The 22298-nt window shown below is 50.6% G+C and overlaps 1 protein-coding gene across 1 annotated transcript; it reads right to left on the reverse strand.

The window, feature by feature from the left end:
• Positions 1-259: 259 nt before the first annotated feature.
• On the reverse strand, positions 260-15819 carry LOC116957927 (uncharacterized). Its single transcript, XM_032980383.2, has 3 exons — positions 14224-15819; positions 5906-6368; positions 260-1699 (listed from the first exon to the last, which is right to left on the reverse strand). The coding sequence occupies exons 1-3, from the start codon at positions 15817-15819 to the stop codon at positions 378-380; spliced, it is 3381 nt and encodes a 1126-aa protein (XP_032836274.2). The 3' UTR covers positions 260-377.
• Between the last annotated feature and the right edge of the window lie 6479 nt (positions 15820-22298).

Below are 22298 nucleotides of genomic sequence, written 5' to 3' on the forward strand. Positions count from 1 at the left end.
ACCCACCCAAACACCCCCCCACCCCCCCCCCCACCGTGTCATTCCTCGCACCAGCCAAGCGTTGGTTCAGCACCGGGCCGCCCGCGCGGTAACGACATCCCCGGCGCTACAACCACGGCAACCACGGCAACCACGGCAACCACGGCAACCACGGCGAGCGCGGCCCCCCCAGCTCCCCCCCCCCTCTCCCCAACCGCCACCCCCCCCCCCGACCCCCCCTCCACCTCCAATTCCAAGCCCTCACCCCTGGGGGGGGGGGGGGGGCGGGTCGATTTTTGTGGCCGGTGCCATCTCGCGGTCCGGGCCTCCGTCGCCGTGGGGGCTTGTTGACCGCCCGCCAACCCCGCCGGCGCCCCCAGCCCTGCCGGCGCCCGCCCTCAGCCGCTGAGCCAGTTCTTGTGAGCGCCGCCGCCGCCGCCGCCGCCGCCGGCCAGCGAGGAGCCGTCCGGCGACGGCGCCGAGTCGAAGGAGAACTCGAAGCCGGCGCCATCGAGCAGCAGCTCGCTGTGGATGATCGAGTCGACGTCACAGTCGAGGCTCCCGTTGAACATCTCCACGTCGAGGTCGCACGGGAACCTCGGCTGCTGCTGCTGCTGCTGCTGGTGGTGATTCAGCTGCTGCTGCTGCTGCTGCTGCTGCGCGAAGCCCGCGTCGCCGTTGGGCAGCGACGAGGAGAAGGGGCCCGTGGCGGCCTTGTGGAAGGCGGGCGAGGAGAGGGCGTTGCCCAGGTGGCTCGGAGCCGACGGCAGGGACGACGCCGACAGCTCCGCCATCCTCTGCTGCTGCTTGTGGAGCAGCAGCAGCTGCTGCTGCTGCTGCTGCCTCTGCTGTTGCTGCTGTTGCTGCTGCTGGTGGTGGTGGTGGAGCTGCTGCTGCTGCTGGTGGTGGTGGTGCTGGAGGTGGAGGTGGCGGCCGAGGTTCGGCGTCGCCTGCGACATGAGCGGGTCGGCGTGCGTGAGCATCGCCTTGTTCATCCGCGGCTCGTCGTCGCCGTCCAGCATCAGCATGGCCGCGGCCAGCGACGACGGCGGCGGCGGCGGCGGCGGCGGCGGCGGCGACGCCGCGGCCAACGCCGCCGCCGAGTTGTGCTGCTGCTGCTGCTGCTGCTGCTGCAGGGAGAGGCTCAGCGAGTCCAGCAGCTCGTCCATCATGGCCTCGTTGAGGCCGAAGCCCAGCTCGTGCTGGTCGTCGTCGTCGTCGTGGTGGTGGTGGTGGTGGCGGTGGCGGTGGCGGTCGGCCAACTCGGCCCGCGTGCCACCGAAGCCCAGGGCCTGCTCGGCGCAGCCGGCCGTCACCATGGCTTCGTCGTCGTCGGCGTCGTCGCAACGACCGCCACCCTCCTCCTCCTCCTCCTCGTCGTCGAGGCGGCGGTGGTGGTGGTGGTGGCGGTGGCGGTGGTCGTGGTGGTGGTGGTGGTGGTCCATGGCCGACAGATCCGGCAGCAGCGACCCGCCCCCGCCGAAGTCTCCGTCGTAGTCGTCGTAGTCGTCGTAGTCGTCGTCCAGGTCGGAGGAGTCGCGCTTGCGGCGGGCGGGCGCGGGGGAGAGGGGCCCCCCACCTCCGCCCCCACCGCTACCGCTCCCCCCTCCCCCCACGCCCCCCGCGCTCAGCGTGCTCAGCGTGCTGGCGTCCGAACTGGCGCGCGTGCGGAACTGCGTCCACGCGTCCAGATCGTCCGGCGGGCCGGGGCCCCCCGTGTCTACGAGGTCGGGGGGTTGGGTGAGGTGGTGGTGGGGGGGGGGGGGGGGGGTGAGGTGAGGTGAGGTGGTGGAGGGGGGGGGGGGTGAGGTGCCAAGGCAGGTTAGAGGCACACAAACTCCGGTCATCATCCTGGCAGTAGCTGCGGCATCTGGCTGGCCATCGTACCAAGACGGTTACCGCACAGACACCCACGCCCACACAGACCCACACAGAGCCACAGGTGAGCACGGTGCGAAAGAAAGAAGTTCAACGTACACGACAACAGCAACCGCCATTCGCCACTAAGTGGCGGTGACGTCACCGCGACGCTTGTGCCAGGCTATGTGCACCCTGAGGCCACGTGAAGTGTCGAACGCCCGCTGGCAGGAGGTCACGGGGCAGACCCAGCAGGTGCCACGGGTCGACTGACTGAGATGACTGGCTGATGCACCACCTGTGCCAACTCGCTGTGCTTTAGCCACCCGGCGCCCCGCTCCTCCCCCCTCCATTGTCGTTGGAGGGCGACTGCCTCCAGCTGCCCAGTAGCGTCCTTCACGAGCCTCCTCCACAGAGACGGATCTTGACACCGCTGGTACCAGTCATCGGCAAGTCCACTCAGCTCCACGTCCTCCTGTACCACATCACTCCATCTCTTCTCTAGCCCGTGCCGTGCCCATTTAGCCCCCTCGATCCGGCCGAACAAAAGCTGTTTAGGCATGCGGTGGCTGGGCATGCGGGCTACATGACCCAGCCAACTCAGCCTTGCCTGCCGGAGGAGCTCACCGATGGGACTTTGTCCACATCTTTCAATGATTTGTGAGCTCCTCACACAATTCAGCCTGGTTAAACCCAGGATGGATCGTAGGCAGGCCAGCCTAAATGTTTCTAACTGGCGAAGATGTTCCATTAGGGGGGTCCACGGTTCGCAAGCGTACAGAAGGGAGGGAATGACCGTTGCCGACAAGACCTGAAGCTTCGTGCGGAGTGATAGACCAGGTAGCTTCCACACAGCGGTACGCAACCAAAAGTGAACAGGGAATGGCTCCGACTCCCGGCCATGTAGTTTTACCAAGGCCCGCTCACTTTCATGCAGGTCCTTAATTATCGTGAGCAGCGGGTCAGGGACTCCGAAAGCACGAAGAACAACCCAGAGCCCAGGCCTACTGATGGTATCATAGGCCTCGACCAGGTCAATAAAGCAGAGATGTAAGTCATTTTGGAATTCCCTACACCTCTGTTGTAGCAGGCGGATAGAAAAGATGGCATCTGTGCAGGACCACCCTTTTCTGAAACCACAACCTCTGACATGGGATGCTGTAAACGATGAGAGTGGGCCTGTCGCTTTTCTCAGACAGCCTGAACACCTCCTCTGTCAGCCAGGGTCTCTGGGGAGGTCTGGACCGTGTACCCAAAGCAGCCATTGCAGCTGCATGAGTCACAGTCCTAAACCTCGCCCATTTACCCACGACATCAGGAGGAGTGGGGGACGATACCAACCCCAGCAGCAAGCAAAGATGAAATTCTCGCATGCAACTTTCATCAGATAACTGAGACCAGGCCACTTTAGGTTGGAATGGGGTCCTGGGTGTACACCCACCACCGGAGTGGAAGAATGGCAGGCGCATCTTACAGATGACTAGTCGATGGTCAGAGGGCAGCTCCACGGTAGGTCCTGGTGTCAAGGACATGGGCCCGCATCCGCTGTTCCGTCATTATGTAGTCTAGCAGATGTTCTTGCTTGGACCCAGCATGCATCCATGATGTGTGGATGCACCGATGCCTGAACAGCGTGTTGGTAATTACAAGCCCATGGGCTGCACAAAAATCTAGCAGCCTCCTACCGTTGTTATTGAGATGATCTGGCCCATGCCTTCCAATCACTCCAGACGAGGTGCCAGCATCATGACCAACTCGAGCATTGAAGTCAACCAACAAGATTACTCTATCCCGAGGGGCCATTTTAGCCAGCACCTGTGACAGGAGGTCATAGAAGGCATCTGACTCATCGGTCTTGCCTCCATCCCTCCACGGATGTTCGTCTTCGGTGGGGGCGAGCCCAAAGTAGCCTGGCGCTACACAAGCCTCTGACATGGGATGCTGTAAACGATGAGAGTGGGCCTGTCGCTTTTCTCAGACAGCCTGAACACCTCCTCTGTCAGCCAGGGTCTCTGGGGAGGTCTGGACCGTGTAACCCAAGCAGCCATTGCAGCTGCATGAGACACAGTCCTAAACCTCGCCCATTTCCCCTCGACATCAGGAGTGGGAGACGATGCAAACCCCAGCTGCAAGCAATGATGAAATTCTCGCTTGCAACTTTAGCTAGCTGAGACCATGCCACTAAGGGTTTGAATGGGGTCCTGGGTGTACATCCACCACCGGAGTGGGAGAATGGCAGGCGCATCTTACAGATGACAAGTCGATGGTCAGTGGGCAGATCAGCTCCACGGGAGGTCCTGGTATCAAGGACATGGGCCCGCATCCGCTGCTCCATCAGTATATAGTCCACCAGATGTTCTTGCTTGGACCTGGCATGCATCCATGATGTTGTGTGGATGCGGCGATGCCGGAACAGCGTGTTGGTAATTACAAGCCCAGGTGCAGCATTCAAATCTTGCAGCCTCCTACCGTTGTTATTGAGCTGATTTGCACCATGTCTTCCAATCACTCCAGACCAGGTGCCAGCATCACGACCAACTCGGGCACTGAAGTCACTCAACAAGATGACTATCCCGAGGAGCCACTTTAGCCAGCACCTGTGACAGGAGGTCATAGAAGGCATCTGACTCATCGGCTTTGCCTGCATCCCTCCATGGATGTTCGTCTTCGGTGGGGGCATAAGTAACCACGATCACCACTCCTCGCCTATGGTTGATGGGAAGGCAAACCCAAAGTAGCCTGGGGCTTACAGCTTCCCACACCTCACCGCCACGCTCCCACGCCCCGTTCATTATTTTGTTCAGAAGAAGAGCCACTCCCTGTTGCTTGGCAGTATCCTGCCCCGAGTAGAGGACTGTCCCACCCCTCATGGTGGCAGGAGCCAGAGCCGGTCCACCGGACCTCCTAAATACCACAGAGATCCAGGCGGTACCGATCCAGCTCCCAACAGAGGAGTGGCAGCCTCTCCTCCGAAGTGAGCGTTCGAACATTCCACGTGACCACCCGCAGTGGCTTTTTGCTGTTTCTGGAGGAGCCCCGAGGGTAAGGATTCAGTCTCCTGGCTCCGCCAAATGGGGTTTGGCCAGGAGACATCATAGATGCCTGTCCCCCTGGGGCCTCCGGCACAAGCTTCTTGAAAGTTTTAAATCGTGGTTTAGTGGTAATTCATTGATGGAGGAGGGGTTACCAGCCCATCGCACCCGTCCATAGCCCCCATTTAGCCGCTGTGGTGGTTACAAAAGCCATGAGGGGAATGGCCAATCTAAATTGGCCCTCCCCCCGCGGCACTGCTCACCACAGCGTTGCCGTCCGGCACCAACGAGGAGGGAGGGGGTTGTTTTTGACGGACACAGACACAGAGACCCACAGCCACCCAGACCCATAGAGACCCAGAGAACCACAGACACCCAGACCCATAGAGACCCACAGATTAGCACGGTTGTCTACGTACGGTGCGAAAGCAGTTCAACGTACACACACACACACACAGAGACCCACAGCCACCCAGACCCATAGAGACCCAGAGAGACCCACGATTAGCATGGTTGGCTACGTACGGTGCGAAAGAAGTTTAACGTACACACACACACACAGAGACCCACAGCCACCCAGACCCATAGAGACCCAGAGAGACCCACAGATTAGCACGGTTGGCTACGTATGGTGCGAAAGAAGTTCAACGTATACACCACAGAGACCCACAGACACCAAGACCCAGAGAGACCCACAGATTACCGTGGTAGGCTACGTACGGTGCCAAAGAAGTTCAACGCACACACACAGAGACCCACAGCCACCCAGACCAATAGAGACCCACAGATTAGCACGGTGAGCTACGTACGGTGCGAAAGACGTCAAACTTTCACGCGCACAGAGACCCACAGCCACCCAGACCCATAGAGACCCAGAGACCCGCAGACACCCAGACCCATAGAGACCCACAGATTGGCGCGGTTGGCTACGTACGGTGCGAAATAAGTTCAACGCACACACACACACACACATTACGTATGTACGTGGCACCAAGAGCATCGCGGCCGCTCACCGCCCCTCGCCCCTCGCCACTCACCGAGCGAGAACGAGAGGATCCCCCCTCCTCCAGTGCTTCCCCCCGCCGCTCCTGCCGCGGCCGCCGCTCCCCCCACCACCCCTGCGGAAGCCGCGGCCGCGGCTGTGGTGGCCACGGTGGCGGCCGCCCCCTTCTTGCGCGCTGCCTTGCTGCGGCTGCGCGCCAGCTTCCCGTTGCTGGCGTCCATCGACGTCGCCCGACGGCGCCCGGGTTTCGACGCCCGGGCCGCCAGCGCGGCCGCCGCCGCCGACCCTCCGCCGGGGCACGACGGCGAGGAGATGGAGGAGGTGGACGTGGCGGCGGATGACGCCGCCGACGACGACGAGGAGGAGGAGGAGGGGGAGGAGGCGGAGGGGTCGGAGGCGCCGGGAGCGCTCACCGTCCACCAGGAGCTCTTGCCGGGCCCCTCGTTCTGGACGCGCACAAAGCGGCTGTGCAGGGAGAGGTTGTGGCGGATTGAGTTCTGTGGGAGGGACAGGGAGACAGCGAGGGACAAGGAGGGAGGGAGACGGGAGACAGCGAGGGACAGGGAGACAGCGAGGGACAGGGAGGGAGGGACAGGGAGGGAGGGATATGGGAGACAGCGAGGGACAGGGAGACAGCGAGGGACAAGGAGGGAGACAGTGAGGGACAGGGAGACAGTGAGGGACCGGGAGGGACGGACAGGGAGGGAGGGATATGGGAGACAGCGAGGGACAGGGAGATAGTAAGGGACAGATGAGGGAGACAAGGAGGGAGGGAGACAGGGAGGGAGACAGGGATATGGAGGAGACAGGGAGGGAGACAGGGAGGGATGGAGACAGGGAGGGATGGAGACAGGGAGGGAGACAGGGAGATGGAGGAGACAGGGAGGGAAGGAGACAGGGAGGGAAGGAGACAGGGAGGGACAGGGAGGGAAACAGGGAGGGACAGGGAGATAGGGAGATGGAGGAGGGAGACAGGGAGGGAGAATTAGCTGTATTCATCACTACAATGCACAATTGATCACAGTAATGGAGACAGAACTGCTCCCGGTTGTGTTTAGTTTGTTGTCCTTCCCCCGCCACCTCCCGAATAGCGCGGTTGGCTACGTGCGGCGCGAAAGAAGTTCAACACACACACACACAGAGGACCCACAGACACCCAGACCCACAGAGACACACCAAGAGACCCACAGATTAGATTACACACACCACACCATATACTGCAGGTACGCGGGATAGAGTGTTGTCCCCTTGCACGCGTAGATTTCTCTCCGGGTTGCTCCGGTTTCTTCCCACGGACAAAGGCTCACCGATTGGCTGAAAATGGCTGAACATATAGAGGGCAGCAGAGCTGGGGCAACTTCTGGTAGCGCTGGCTCCTGATCACCTGGCTACTACTGCTGCCTGCCAGCTTTGCCTGCGGCTCCTCAGCGATTGTGAGATGCTGCATGAATGGCCACCATATATTACCGTTGCAGATCGTGCGTTGTAGCGATGATTATTAGCACAATAGCGCCACGGTGGCGAGGAGATATTAACTACAGTGAGGGAAAAAAGTATTTGATCCCCTGCTGATTTTGTACGTTTGCCCACTGACAAAGATATGATCAGTCTATAATTTTAATGGTAGGTTTATTTGAACAGTGAGAGACAGAATAACAACAAGAAAATCCAGAAAAACGCATGTCAAAAATGTTATAAATTGATTTGCATTTTAATGAGGGAAATAAGTATTTGACCCCTCTGCAAAACATGACTTAGTACTTGGTGGCAAAACCCTTGTTGGCAATCACAGAGGTCAGACGTTTCTTGTAGTTGGCCACCAGGTTTGCACACATCTCAGGAGGGATTTTGTCCCACTCCTCTTTGCAGATCTTCTCCAAGTCATTAAGGTTTCGAGGGTGACGTTTGACAACTCGAGGTCGTGGGTTCGATCCCGACCCTGACGATGGCTGCTGCTGTATATTTGGAGTTTGCGTTTCTCTCTCATCATCACCACGGTGGCTAGGAGATGTTATCTACCTCGCCTGGTGTGCAGGAGGTCGTGGGTTCGATCCTAACCCTGACAATGCCTGTTGCTGTATATTTGGGGTCTGCGTCTCTCTCTCTCTCTCATCATCATCATCACGGTGGCTAGGAGATGTTAACTACCTCGCCTGGTATGCAGGCGTTCATGGGTTCGATCCCGACCCTGATGTCTGCTCCTGTATATTTGTGAGTCGGTGTCTCTCTCTCTCTCTCTTTCCCCGTGGTCGCGTGGATTTGTCTCCGGGTCCTCTGGTTTTTCCCTTCACATTCATTATCAACGTCACCCTGGACTGAGCATGCCATTGCAGAGCTGCGCCTTAGCTATTGTCTGCGTGCTCTCTCTCTCTCTGGTATGTAATTCAGGAATCCATTCCCACGGGATGCCACATGCGCCTGCCTGGGGTTCATTTCTTGTTTTATACCCTACCACTAATTAATCTGACAAATAAACAAATGAGTTGAACTCTTTCAGGACCATCCGGATATCGGGTTCAGTGACATCCGGCGGGAAAAAAAAGAACACCTCGGCCTCCCCACATCTCCATTATTTCGCCGCTGGAAATGTACGAATGCCGAGGGTCACTTTGTTGAGCGGCTATCACTTGTGGTAGCGGGTTCGCTTCTGCAAAAGTAAGTAAATACCTCGGAGGCCTGCATGGACGGGGAATGGTTTTAGTGTTGTATCTCTGATGTAGTTTGGGTGAATATGTTCACCTTTCTTGTGCTTTACACTGCTGTCGTGTTTGTCTGCATTGTGTTTGATGTTGTTGTGACGTTCTCATCCCGTGCCCCTAACTGGACGTCTGTGAACAAAGAGCAGCAACACCGGATTCCTCATGCAGAAGAAATCTTCTGATTCTGAAAGTTGACTGGTACGGTCGCGATTTCCTTGGCGTTATTCACGTGTCAACGTTAAGTTGTGAATGTAATGGTCTCTATTTTTAACTAATCGTCGTAAATTGTCAACCTCTCATCTATATGAGTGAAGACCTTCAACTCTACGTCTCAGAGAAAACTTATCGGGCACTTGCCGACAAGGTAGAAAGCTCAAATGTTCTACACAGGTAGCTGTTAGGACAAATAACAGGGGAGATAAATCTGTAAATCCCAGATTTTTCATTTCAAGACACCAAAATCTCGATGTGTAAGTGCCCCGTAAACACGCCAGTGCCTGGGTTCATTCAGAAACCGTTCACAATATAAGATTGCGTTTGATTAGACAGCGTTAGACAGAAAATTAAATTAAAGTGAGAACCGTTGGTTGGGTTCTATCTTTGATCGTTTGTGAGATATTTCGGATTCAAGCGGCGGTTTTGAACAAGGAAAAGTTGCGCATTTCTTTCGACATTCACATCCGAATAATTTGAAAATGGTAAAAGCTCGCAGAGCTTCCCCTCGTAGACTAATTTAAGTTGATTGACTTTTGTGTTCTTTCTGATAACAAAAAAGAATGGAATCTTGAAATGGAGCGGTCTCCGAAGGGCACATCTATTAAGCTGGAAGAAGTTGAATCAAATTTTGATTTAAAGCTATCGTGACTGCAGGGATTCATAATTCTTGGTTCTTTCGGTAAAGTCACCACGTAGAAGGGAAACAATAAAATAATAAAAATATAAAACAATAAAATGCTCACGACATTTCGACCGCAACACAAGCAATCATCATCAGGTGTGAAAACCACAGCAAGAAAATTTGAAAAAAGTGGCGTTTTTTTTGGTGCTAACGTAAAAAAAAAACGCCACTTTTAAAAATGTTCTTGCTGTGGTTTTCACACCCTGACGATGATTGCTTGTGTTGCAGTCGAAACGTCGTGAGCATTTTTTAAAAATATTTTTATTATTTTATTGTTTCCCTTCTACGTGGTGACTTTACCGAAAAAACTAAGAATATGAATTACTGCAGTCACGAAAGCTTTAAATCAAAATTTAACCAAGAAGAAGTTGAATCAAGTCGTCGACAATTTTTGTGTATTTTTTTTGCTGGTTAAATATCAAATGTTTGGAGTAGCTGTTAAGTGGTCTGATCGCAGATACAAACCGCATAAGAAAAATCACAGGTTAATTATTATATTCAATGAAAACATTTGCCTGGCGAACACGGACCTTTATGTTTGTATATATTTTTGTATTCTTGATTTGAAGCTTTCGTGACTGCAGGAATCCATACTCTTTAATTATTATATTCAATGAAATTATTATTATATTCAATGAAAACATTTGCCTGGCGAACACGGACCTTTATGTTTGTATATATTTTTGTATTCTTGATTTGAAGCTTTCGTGACTGCAGGAATCCATACTCTTTAATTATTATATTCAATGAAATTATTATTATATTCAATGAAAACATTTGCCTGGCGAACACGGACCTTTATGTTTGTATATATTTTTGTATTCTTGATTTGAAGCTTTCGTGACTGCAGGAATCCATACTCTTTAATTATTATATTCAATGAAATTATTATTATATTCAATGAAAACATTTGCCTGGCGAACACGAACCTTTATGTTTGTATATATTTTTGTATTCTTGATTTGAAGCTTTCGTGACTGCAGGAATCCATACTCTTTAATTATTATATTCAATGAAATTATTATTATATTCAATGAAAATATTTGCCTGGCGAACACGGACCTTTATGTTCGTATATATTTTTGTAATCTTCATTTGAAGCTTTCGTGACTGCAGGAATCCATACTCTTTAGTTCTTTCGGTAAAGTCGCGCAGTGGGTAGAAAATAAAATCAAATAAAACAAATCACGACGTTTTGATCGCAACACAAGCGGTCGTCGCTTGTGCTGCGATTTGTTCAATTTGATTTCTAACTACGCGACTTTACCGAAAGAATCAAAGAATACACAGTAAAAAAAAAACCTTGGATTGCGAGGAGCATAATTCGTTCCGGAAACGTGTTTGTAATCTAAAGCACTCGTACATCAAAGCACTCCAAGTATATATCAGTTGTGTGATCACGTGACGCTCGGCAGACAAAGCGTGTCTACACGTACACTACTCGTATTGCAAGACCCTCTCGCTCGTTTATCAAATTAAAATTTATTTAAAATTTTTTGCTCGTCTTGCAAAACACTCGCAGACCAAGTTACTCGCAATCCAAGGTTTTTACTTTGTATTTTTTTTATTGTTATATAATTGTTTTTTTTATCACATTGGTAACCCAAGTGACCGTTACAAATGATTACAATCTAGGCTCCTCGGGTTTCTCGCCTGGTTATAAATAAAACGAAGCTACACGACCGACCGTAATTTATAGGTCAACAACACACGAAGCGCTAGCCAGAAACTAACCACACACTCACACACTACCTCGCTGCTGATCCCATCAAGGAGCTATAAACCATCATCATACGACACCCGCCAGTCATCCTCGCAGCAGCAGCGGCTTTTGTATCAGCAGTCGTGCGCTGCCAGATGATGTACACACTACACTATACACTACACTACACACGACACTATCACTACTTTATACACTACACTACTATACCCTACACTATACACTGCTATGCACTATACAATATACACTACACTATACACTACGATACCCTACACTATACACTGCTATACACTACAATACACAAAATACACTACACTATACTACACACTGCCATATACTACACTGCACACTACACCATACTACACTACACACGACACTATCACTACTTTATACACTACACTACTATACCCTACACTATACACTACACTACACAATATACACTATATTACACACTGCCATACACTACACTATACACTACACCACACGCTACTTTACACTTCTACATATTACAGTATTCACTACAATATACGATACTATGCACTACACTATACCCTAAACTATACACGACTATACACTAAACTTTTGGCTGGCCGTTGAACCAAGACGGTGGTCACCGCATCACCGCGCGGCACTTTCAGATGCGCTTCTGCAGCCATCTGTAACGCTCATCCTTCCTTCCGATATTCGGAAGCCACCGGAGCTATGCACTTTTAAACCATCCAGATTAACAAACTAATTTATTTATAACTGCTTGTTGTTGTTCTTGTGTCAGTTTGTTGTCCTTCAACCGCACCTCCGATCAGCGCGGTTGGCTACGTATGGCGCGAAAGGAGTTTAACATAATACACGATACACTACCATCGACACTACAATACACATTACGATACAAACTATGATACACACTACGCTATACACTACAATACACACTACGCTATACACTACAATACACACTACGCTATACACTACAATACACACTACACTATACACTACAATACACACTACGCTATACACTACAATACACACGACACTATACACTACAATACACACTATGAAATACACTATGCTATAAACTAGAATACACACTACACTGTGCACTACAATACACACTACATTACACACTACACTACAATAAACACACCACTATACACTACAATGTGCACTACACTATACACTACATTCTACACTATACACTAAGATATACACTACAATACACCCAACAATACACCCTACACTATACACTACAATACACACTACACTATACACTACATTCTACACTACACACTACAATACACACTACACTACACACTACATTCTACACTATACACTAAGATATACACTACAATACACTATACACTACAATACACACTACACTATACACTACATTCTACACTACACACTACGATACACACTACAATACACACGCGCGCATATGGCAGACACCAGCACTCCCACCTTTGACTGGAAAGCACAGGCACCAGAGGTCACCCAACAACACATTGGGTCAGACTTCGTCATGACCTTAACATTTAAACCCGCATTCTAATCAGCGGCCTCTCGCCTACCGTGAAGGGCCCGGTGCGCGAACCCATCGCCTGTTTAAAAACCTACTATACTTCACTATACTACTCAATACCATACACTACACTATACAATACTATACACTTCACTATACACTACACTGTATACTCATATACACTACACGATACAACAAACTGCATGACACACTACTCAACTATACACTACACAATATACTACACTATACACTATTATACACTGCACTATACACTACACTATAATTGTAAACGTTGTAGTGGGTTTACTCTCCAACACGCAACCAGTTAGTGCTGTACTAGTAACGAATTGGCCATGTTATGTTTACGTGACAAAACCCTTACCAATTGGCTATGCCGGGTGGTGGCGGGTTTGATGACACATTTTATATTTACGTGATCTAACCCAAAATAAATCCTTTTTAGGTAAACATTTGCAGATGGTAAGCCACTTTGTTGAACTATCATTTTGTGGCCAGGTCGCTTCTGAAAAATAAGTTAATACCTCAGTGGGCTTTGCCTGGTAGATAAAAAGTCTAGATATTTAGATATATATATTTTTTTAAACGATTTTGCGTATCGTTTGCTGTTGTAACGTTCTGACACCCGTGCCCCTACTGGACATCTGTGAAAAAAAAAGCTTCAAAGCTCTTCGGATTCCTCTGGTATAAATAAATGAAATTCATTTTCAATTTATAGTGTAGTGTATAGCAGTGTATCGCAGTGTAGTGTATCGTAGTATATAGCGTAGTATATAGCGTAGTGCGTATTGCAGTGTATGTATGTATGTTGAACGTCTATAGCAACTAACTTAAGTGTGGATGTTAGCAAGTGTATGTGTTCGCAAGTACGGGCGTTAGTGTGTGTTCGTAGGTTACGCGGTTAGTAAGTGTGTGTGTGTGTTCATAAATACGGTTGTTCGTAAGTACGGGGCGTTCGTTATGCCGGGCGTTTGTTAAGCACGGGTGTTGGAAAGTACACGGGGTTCGCAACTCGGGCGTCCGCAAGACGGAGGCGTTGCGTAAGTACGGGCGTTCGTTATGCCGGGCGTTTGTTAAGCACGGGTGTTGGAAAGTACACGGGGTTCGCAACTCGGGCGTCCGCAAGACGGAGGCGTTGCGTAAGTACGGGGGCGTTCGTTATGCCGGGCGTTTGTTAAGCACGGGTGTTGGAAAGTACACGGGGTTCGCAACTCGGGCGTCCGCAAGACGGAGGCGTTGCGTAAGTACGGGGCGTTCGTTACGCCGGGCCTTTGTTAAGCACGGGTGTTGGAAAGTACACGGGGTTCGCAACTCGGGCGTCCGCAAGACGGAGGCGTTGCGTAAGTACGGGGCGTTCGTTATGCCGGGCGTTTGTTAAGCACGGGTGTTGGAAAGTACACGGGGTTCGCAACTCGGGCGTCCGCAAGACGGAGGCGTTGCGTAAGTACGGGGCGTTCGTTACGCCGGGCGTTTGCTAAGTCGAGGCGCCCGCAACCAACCTCACCTTCCACCCGGCCGAGCTGTTGCTCTCGCCCTTGTCGCGGAAGTAGGGCACGCTCCGCACCATCCACTCGTAGATCTGCGCCAGCGTGAGCCTCCGGTCGGGCGTGCTCTCGATGGCGTGCGTGATGAGCTCCGCGTAGGACAGGTTGCCCCACGCGTTACGCCTCGAAGACGTCTTGCGCGGCGGCACCGCCACCACCGCCAGGCCCGGCGGCACCGCCGTGCCGGTGGTGACGGTGCCGAGGCCTACGGCGGCACCGGCAGATCCTACGGCGGCACCGGCAGATCCTACGGCGGCACCGGCAGAACCTACGGCGGCACCGGCAGATCCTACGGCGGCACCGGCAGATCCTACGGATGCGGCAGCACCGGCAAATCCTACAGATGCAGCAGTAGATCCTATAGATGCAGCAACGGATCCTACAGATGCAGCAGCACCAGCAGATCCTACGGACGCGGCGGCACCAGCAGATCCTACAGACGCGGCGGCACCAGCAGATCCTACAGACGCGGCGGCACCAGCAGATCCTACAGACGCGGCGGCACCAGCAGATCCTACAGACGCGGCGGCACCAGCAGAGCTTACAGATGCAGCAGCAGCAGCAGACCCTACAGGACCCGCAGAGGCAGGCGCCACGGATGCGACAGCACCTGGGGGGGTGGCCGTTCCCACGGCAGCAGACAGGAGGTGCCCTCGAGGTGACAGAACACTCCCAGGAGCAGACATCGACCCCACGGCTCCCATCATCATCACGTCGGCGGCAGCAGCAGCAGCAGCTGGTGCTGCTACGACCATCAACACCACCGCGCCTCCTCCTCCTCCTCCTGCACCTCCACACGTCCCAGGTTCGACTCCAGGACCAGTGGCGGCAGGAGGAGGAGGCTGAGAGGTGGTCGTCGTTATCCTCTGGAGCTTCGGGGTGCCATCACCACCACCACCACCATCGTCGTCGTCCAACTCGTCGTCGTCGTCTTCTTCTTCGTCGTCGTCGTCTTCGGCCGCCGGCGACTCGAGCGAGGCCTCCTCCGTCTCGTCGGCCTCGGGCCGCCGCAGAGGCCACGTACACGACCTGGGGCGGGCCTGCGGGGCGAAGAAGTCCGCGTCCGAGTTGGAGCCGGGACCACGGCCATCACCTCCAACGCCTCCACCACCTCCTCCTCCACCACCTCCTTCAACGCCTCCATCACCTCCTCCATCACCTCCTCCATCACCTCCTCCATCACCTCCTCCATCACCTCCTCCATCACCTCCTCCACCATCTTCTCCAACGCCTCCACCACCTCCTCCAACGCCTCCACCACCTCCTCCAACGCCTCCACCACCTCCTCCAACGCCTCCTCCACCACCAGCATCACCTCCTCCAGCACCACCTCCACCACCACCACCACCTCCACCACCTCCACCACCTCCTCCTCCACCACCACCTCCTCCAGCACCACCTCCTCCAGCACCACCTCCAGCACCACCACCACCTCCTCCAGCACCACCACCTCCTCCAGCACCACCTCCTCCACCACCACCACCTCCTCCACCATCTCCCTTCTCCTCCTGCTGTTGCAGCCCGGACGCTGCGAGTAGGCCTCGCGAAGCCTCCATCGCGTCGCGAGCGCTCAGCCGCCTTCAAACCCCCGGCCCCCGGCTCCCGTCCCCCGCCCCCCGCCGAGGTGTTGAGCGAGCCGCCCTGCGAAAGGATCGGGAGCCGAAACGTCGCCTCCCTCAGCCGCCAGCCGCCCGCCTCTCCCGCTCAAGCGAGACGCAACCAAGACTCGTAAACAAGGGCGGCCATTTTGTGTGGGGGGGGGGGTGTTGAGGGAGGGGGCGGGGCGGGGGTGAGTTGGGGGGGAGGGGCCGTTTGGGGGGGCGGGGCAGGGGGGAGTTGGGGGGGAGGGGCCGCTAGGGGGCGGGGCGGGGTGAATCGCGTTTTGTATTTCTTAGTGCGGATTGGCTGAGCGCGCGCGGCCAATCGGATCGCGCGCGAGGCTTATCCGTTGTGCGGTTTTCGAAGCGATCGGCCGCGCTGTGGTGGTGATGTCATCTCCCCACCCCTCCCTCTCCGCCGCCGTGAAGCCCCTCCCCCCTAATGAATATTCAGTATAGGCCGCTAGGCGGTGATGTCATCGCCTCCCCCGACACCGCCCCCAACCCAACAGTCGCGTGTGCGCGGACCGCAGTGAAGTCCCACCCCCCTCATTAATATTCAGTACTTCCCCGCTACGGGGTGACGTCACCACATAAGTCCCGCCCACCTCGCAGAACTCCGCCCCCACAATTAATATTCAGGATTACGCGACCCAGGCGATGACGTCCCCCATCGGTCGCTGACCACAATGGGGCGCACAAGTCCCGCCCACCACGCGAAGCCCCGCCCACCTCATGAATATTCAGCACGCGCCACTTAAATTATCCGCAAAAAAATATATCTATCCGCAAAAATAAATGTGTACAAATAATTTTTTGACTTAAAACTTTCGTGACTGCAGGAATTCATATTCTCGGTTCTTTCAGTGAAGTCAAGGAAATAGAAAAATAAAAATAAGTAAAATAATAAAATTACGATAAGAAAATTTTACTTTAAATAATTAGTTTAAAATAATAATAAAAGCAACTTTTTTATTTATGTATTTTTGTTTTATATTTACGTGACTTTGCCGAAGGAACCAAGAATATGTACAAATAAACACAACGATTTTCATCTCAGCAGATGTAAGGCCCACCGAGATATGAACTTATTTTTCAGAAGCGACTTAACGTGGGGACATTTATTGCAGTAATGCTGAATAATCTAAATGCACGTTTCTAATTTATTCATATTTCCCGCCTAATTAATATTTAAGAGGGCGACGTCACCACCAGCTCGCGTTATAGCCCCGCCCATAATCACTACGTCCCCGCGCACCTAATTAATATTCATAAAAAGAGCCCCAAGAGACGGTGACGTCACCGCAACGTCTGAGGGAAGGGGGGGGTCGACCCCGGTGACGTCACCGTCTTGGCTTGGGGGGAGGTGGAGTTATGTTAATGAGATGTGGGGAGGAGTGGGGTGTTGAGGTGTCCGAATGCGCTCATTGGTCAGAACGAGCGAGTAGACACGCCCCCTGCTCCTCCCTCCTACTTCATGAATAATTAATGAGCTCCGTGTTTACAAACAAAGCTGCATCATCAGCACGAGCCGCCACGTGGTCTCGGTGATGACAATGGCAGAAACTCAGCACACAAAACACGTGGCGGGGAGGGAGGAATATATGACAGGCGACGTTTCGGGCAATGGCGCTCCTTCAGAGCGCATACAATTTGTGCTTTGAAGAAGGGCCATTGCCCGAAACGTCGCCCGTTATATATTTTAATTTTGGAGATTGTTATTGACACGGAACATGTTGATGTTGTTGTTGATGTTGTTGTTGTTGATGATGTTGTTGTTGATGTTGTTGATGATGATGATGTTGTTGATGTTGTTGATGTTGATGATGATGTTGTTGATGTTGTTGTTGACTCTATCGACTCTTTGGCTGCCCCCTCGCGGCTCTTTGGCTGCCCCCTTGCGGGCAGCTGTTACATCTTCAACGCAATTTAATTTAGCGTCAAGATAATTAAATACGGCGCGGTCAATGGGTCACAATGGAACATGTTGGTGACGAGAACATGTACAGCAGTCACGAACTTTCTAATCCACGAACTTTCTTACCCACGAACTTTATTACCCACGAACTTTCTTACCCACGAACTTTCTTATCCACGAACTTTCTTATCCACGAACTTTATTACTCAGGAACTTTCTTATCCACTAACTTTCTTATCCATAAACTTTCTTACCCACGAACTTTCTTATCCATAAACTTTCTTACCCACGAACTTTCTTACCCACGAACTTTTTTTATCCACGAACTTTCTTATCCACGAACTTTCTTATCCACGAACTTTTTTATCCACGAACTTTCTTATCCATAAACTTTCTTACCCACGAACTTTCTTATCCATAAACTTTCTTACCCACGAACTTTCTTACCCACGAACTTTTTTTATCCACGAACTTTCTTATCCACGAACTTTCTTACCCACGAACTTTCTTACCCACGAACTTTCTTACCCACGGGCTTTTTTATCCACGAACTTTCTTACCCACGAACTTTTTTATCCACGAACTTTTTTATCCATAAACTTTCTTATCCACGAACTTTCTTCCCCACGAACTTTTTTATCCACGAACTTTCTTACCCACGAACTTTCTTATCCACGAACTTTTTTATCCACGAACTTTTTTATCCACGAACTTTCTTATCCACAAACAAAATAGGTTTTTTTTGGGGGGGGGGGTTAGATCCCGCAAATATGAATGTTGTTTTGATAAACCCGCCACCACCCCCACCACACGTGGTCAATTATTTACTGATTTCAGCACTCACCGGTCGTGTTGGAGAGATTAAACCACAGCTACACAATTACAATTATAGTGCAGTCTATAGTGTAGTGTACTAGTGCAGCACACTGGTTCTGTGTCGGAGAGTTAAACCCACAGCTACACAACTACAGTTATAGTGTAGTCTAAAATGTAGTGTACTAAATTTTGATTTGAAGCTTTCGTGACTGCAGGGATTCATATTCTTGGTTCTTTCGGTAATGTCACGTAGAAGGGAAACAATAACATTTTTTATGTTATTTTTTATAATGTTATTGTTTCCCTTCTACGTGACTTTACCGAAAGAACCAAGAATATGTAGTGTACTATTTTTATTATGGCCAGAAAGGGTAAAAAACTATTATTTTTTTCATACTTTGATAATGGCAAAAAAATGGTCCCATTTTGTCATCCGCCTTTCTGGTCATCGCCTAACACACATTAGTGTCAAAATATGAGAATAGGTTTAACCCTTTCTGGCAATAAAACAGGTGGTGTTAAGATGTTAAAACACCAAACGAAACCCTGTTCAATGAATCACGTCGCTGCATTATCCACACACGGTGCTTGTGGTGAGCATGCAAACAAAAATAAACCACGCTCTGGTGTACGCAGTGACACCACGATTCCCTGCAAACGGTTTCAGTTTGGTGTTTTAACATCTTAACACAACTTCTGTTTAATTATGGCCAAAGCGGTAGCTATGGAATTAACACGGAGGGGGGGGGGGGACCAAATCTTCCAGGGTGTCTGAAAACTCATTTCCTGCCTAAAATATTGAAACATTCACCAACACATGGGATGACATTTTTATTTATTTATTTACAATAATGTCTAATAATGTATTGTATTTACATTCCTCTGTTTTTACTTTTTTATTTTTTTACCATTTCTTGTTTCATTGTATGTAATGGCGGAGATTAGGGATTAATAGATTGCAACCATAACCACAATAATATAAACAGAAATCTATGCATTGATTTATATGAAGTCCAGATATTGTGGCCAAAGGTTGAGCAAATTGTTGTTTTTATTTACATAGCATAGCAATCATTTGCCTGCAATTGCCTGCAATCTACCAACCCTCGAGGACCTGCACACCACGAGGACCATGAGGCGAGCGAGGAAGATTGTGGCCGATTCCTCCCACCCTGGACACTGTTCCAGCTACTCCCCTCCGGCAGAAGGCTGCGGCCCATCAGGACCAAAACCTCACGCCATAAAAACAGTTTCTTCCCATCTGCTGCTGGCCTGTTAAACAAGGCCAAGGGCTTACACTGACTTTAACATTTTATCTACAAAATGACACCTTGCCAATATTAACTATGTTACCATATTTGTATTTTATTTTATTTATTTTAAGATTGTATCTTATGCCCCTTGATGTTAGTTAGACTTTGAATCCTTATTATTGTAAGACTTGTTTACCACTTATTTAAGATTTTAGATTTCTATATGTTGAATGTATGCACCATCCTGCCAAAGTAAATTCCGTGTCTGTGTGAACTTTCGTGGCGAATAAAACCCTTTCTGATTCTGATTTTATTTATAGCAATATATTGGGGAGGGGGGGGGGACATTTTGAGCATATTTGAATATCGGAAGGGATATGTCCCCTCCGGCTGGAGCACGCCATGTACCACACACATGTCGGTGATGTACGCGTCTTCTCCGAACGCTGGGGAGCCGGACAAGCCCCTCTCTGTACCAGCGTGGACGGCACCACCCCACGTGGTCACCTTCTGAAGCGCTCGCTCGTCACCGTGGCGTGCGCGATGACCACCACCACCACAACCACCACCACAACCACCACGTGACTTTTCTTTCGTGTTGTGCGTGGTGCATTTAGCGCCACAGCGCGTGGATTTACAGCGTTTGTTTGTGTTGCTGGTGACTTTGTGTATTTGTGTTGCTGGTGACTTTGTGTATTTGTGTTGCTGGTGACTTTGTGTGTATTTGTGTTGCTGGTGACTTTGTGTATTTGTGTTGCTGGTGACTTTGTGTGTATTTGTGTTGCTGGTGACTTTGTGTATTTGTGTTGCTGGTGACTTTGTGTATTTGTGTTGCTGGTGACTTTGTGTATTTGTGTTGCTGGTGACTTTGTGTGTATTTGTGTTGCTGGTGACTTTGTGTATTTGTGTTGCTGGTGACTTTGTGTATTTGTGTTGCTGGTGACTTTGTGTATTTGTGTTGCTGGTGACTTTGTGTGTATTTGTGTTGCTGGTGACTTTGTGTGTTTCGTATCGGAAAACGCCTCCAGTGCTGTTGCTGCTGGCGGCAATAAAAGTTGTTTAAAAGTCCAAAGTCTCTCTCTCTCTCTCTGTCCTGCATGGAGAATGGGCGAAATCGACGTGTTCGACAATGGCCTCCAATGGGGCGGTTCAGGGCAGCTTGAAGTCCGTTATCGATGGGCCCCTGACGGCTGAGGTCCAGCAGAGGGCGAGACAGACCGAAAGAACGCGCGTCTCGTGGCAGACAGACAGCGGACGGCAGCTTTGGCCCCCACGTCAAACTGAATGTCACACGTTTGGATTAGAACTAAGCTCAAAGTGAGCTGGGGGTTTTTTTTCTTCCATTTTTTTGTTATTTTACCACGTGTGCAAGGTCGAACTGGGCTGTCGTTTAGCTCTTCTTCAGAATAGGTTTGACCCTTTCTGGCCACAATAAAAAAACAACAGTTGTGTTAGGATGTTGAAACACCAAACGGAAACATTTTGCAAGGAATCCTGTCACTGCATTAACCACACGCGGTTCTTTGTGGTGAGCATGCAAACAAAAATCATGCTCTGGTAGTAGATGATGATGCATTGTCTTTGAAACTGATTGGTCCACACCAGAGACGGCTTTCTTTAGAGCCGAGTCTCAAAACGGTGTTAGACCAGAGGACAACGCCAAAAGATGAACAGCACGAAGACGATGCCACCATACTTTCTGGTTCTTTCGGTAAAGTCACGTAGGTATAAAAAAAATAACAAAATAAAATACGACGTTTCGGTCGCAACACAAGCATCCGTCTTCAGGTGTTGCGACCTGAATACGGACGCCTGTGACTTTACCGAAAGAACCAGAGAGCATGGATTCACGCAGTCACGAAAGCTTCAGATCAAGACAACGCCACTATCAGGACATTGATAGCTCAGGGTTGAGCAGCTCCATCATGGGACCTCCCTTGCCAGTATCAACATATCAGAATAGGTTTGACCCTTTCTGGCCATAATAAATAAAAAAAAACAGGAGTTATTTTGATTTAAAGCTTTCGTGACTGCAGTAATTCATATTCTTAGTTTTTTCGGTAAAGTCACGTTGAAGGGAAACAACAAAATAATAAAATATAAATCAATAAAAAATTCTCACGACGTTTCGACCCTAACTCAAACGGTCGAGTTATGGTCGAAACGTCGTGAGAATTTTTTTTATTGTTTTATATATATTTTATTATTTTGTTGTTTCCCTTCAACGTGACTTTACCGAAAAAACTAAGAATATAACAGGCGTTATGTTAAGATGTTAAAACGCCAAACTGAATCCTTTTCTCAAGGAATCCTGTCGGCATGTTCACCACACATACTTGTGGCGAACATGAAAACAAAAACCATACTCTGGTAGTAGATGATGATGCATTGTCTTTGAAACGGATTGGTCCACACCAGAGACGGCTTTCTTTAGAGCCGAGTCTCAAAAC

Source organism: Petromyzon marinus, chromosome 66 (assembly GCF_048934315.1).
Source record: "Petromyzon marinus isolate PM22_M1 ecotype Great Lakes invasive population chromosome 66, UKy_Petmar_22M1.pri1.0, whole genome shotgun sequence".
In the NCBI taxonomy this organism is placed as follows: domain Eukaryota; kingdom Metazoa; phylum Chordata; class Hyperoartia; order Petromyzontiformes; family Petromyzontidae; genus Petromyzon; species Petromyzon marinus.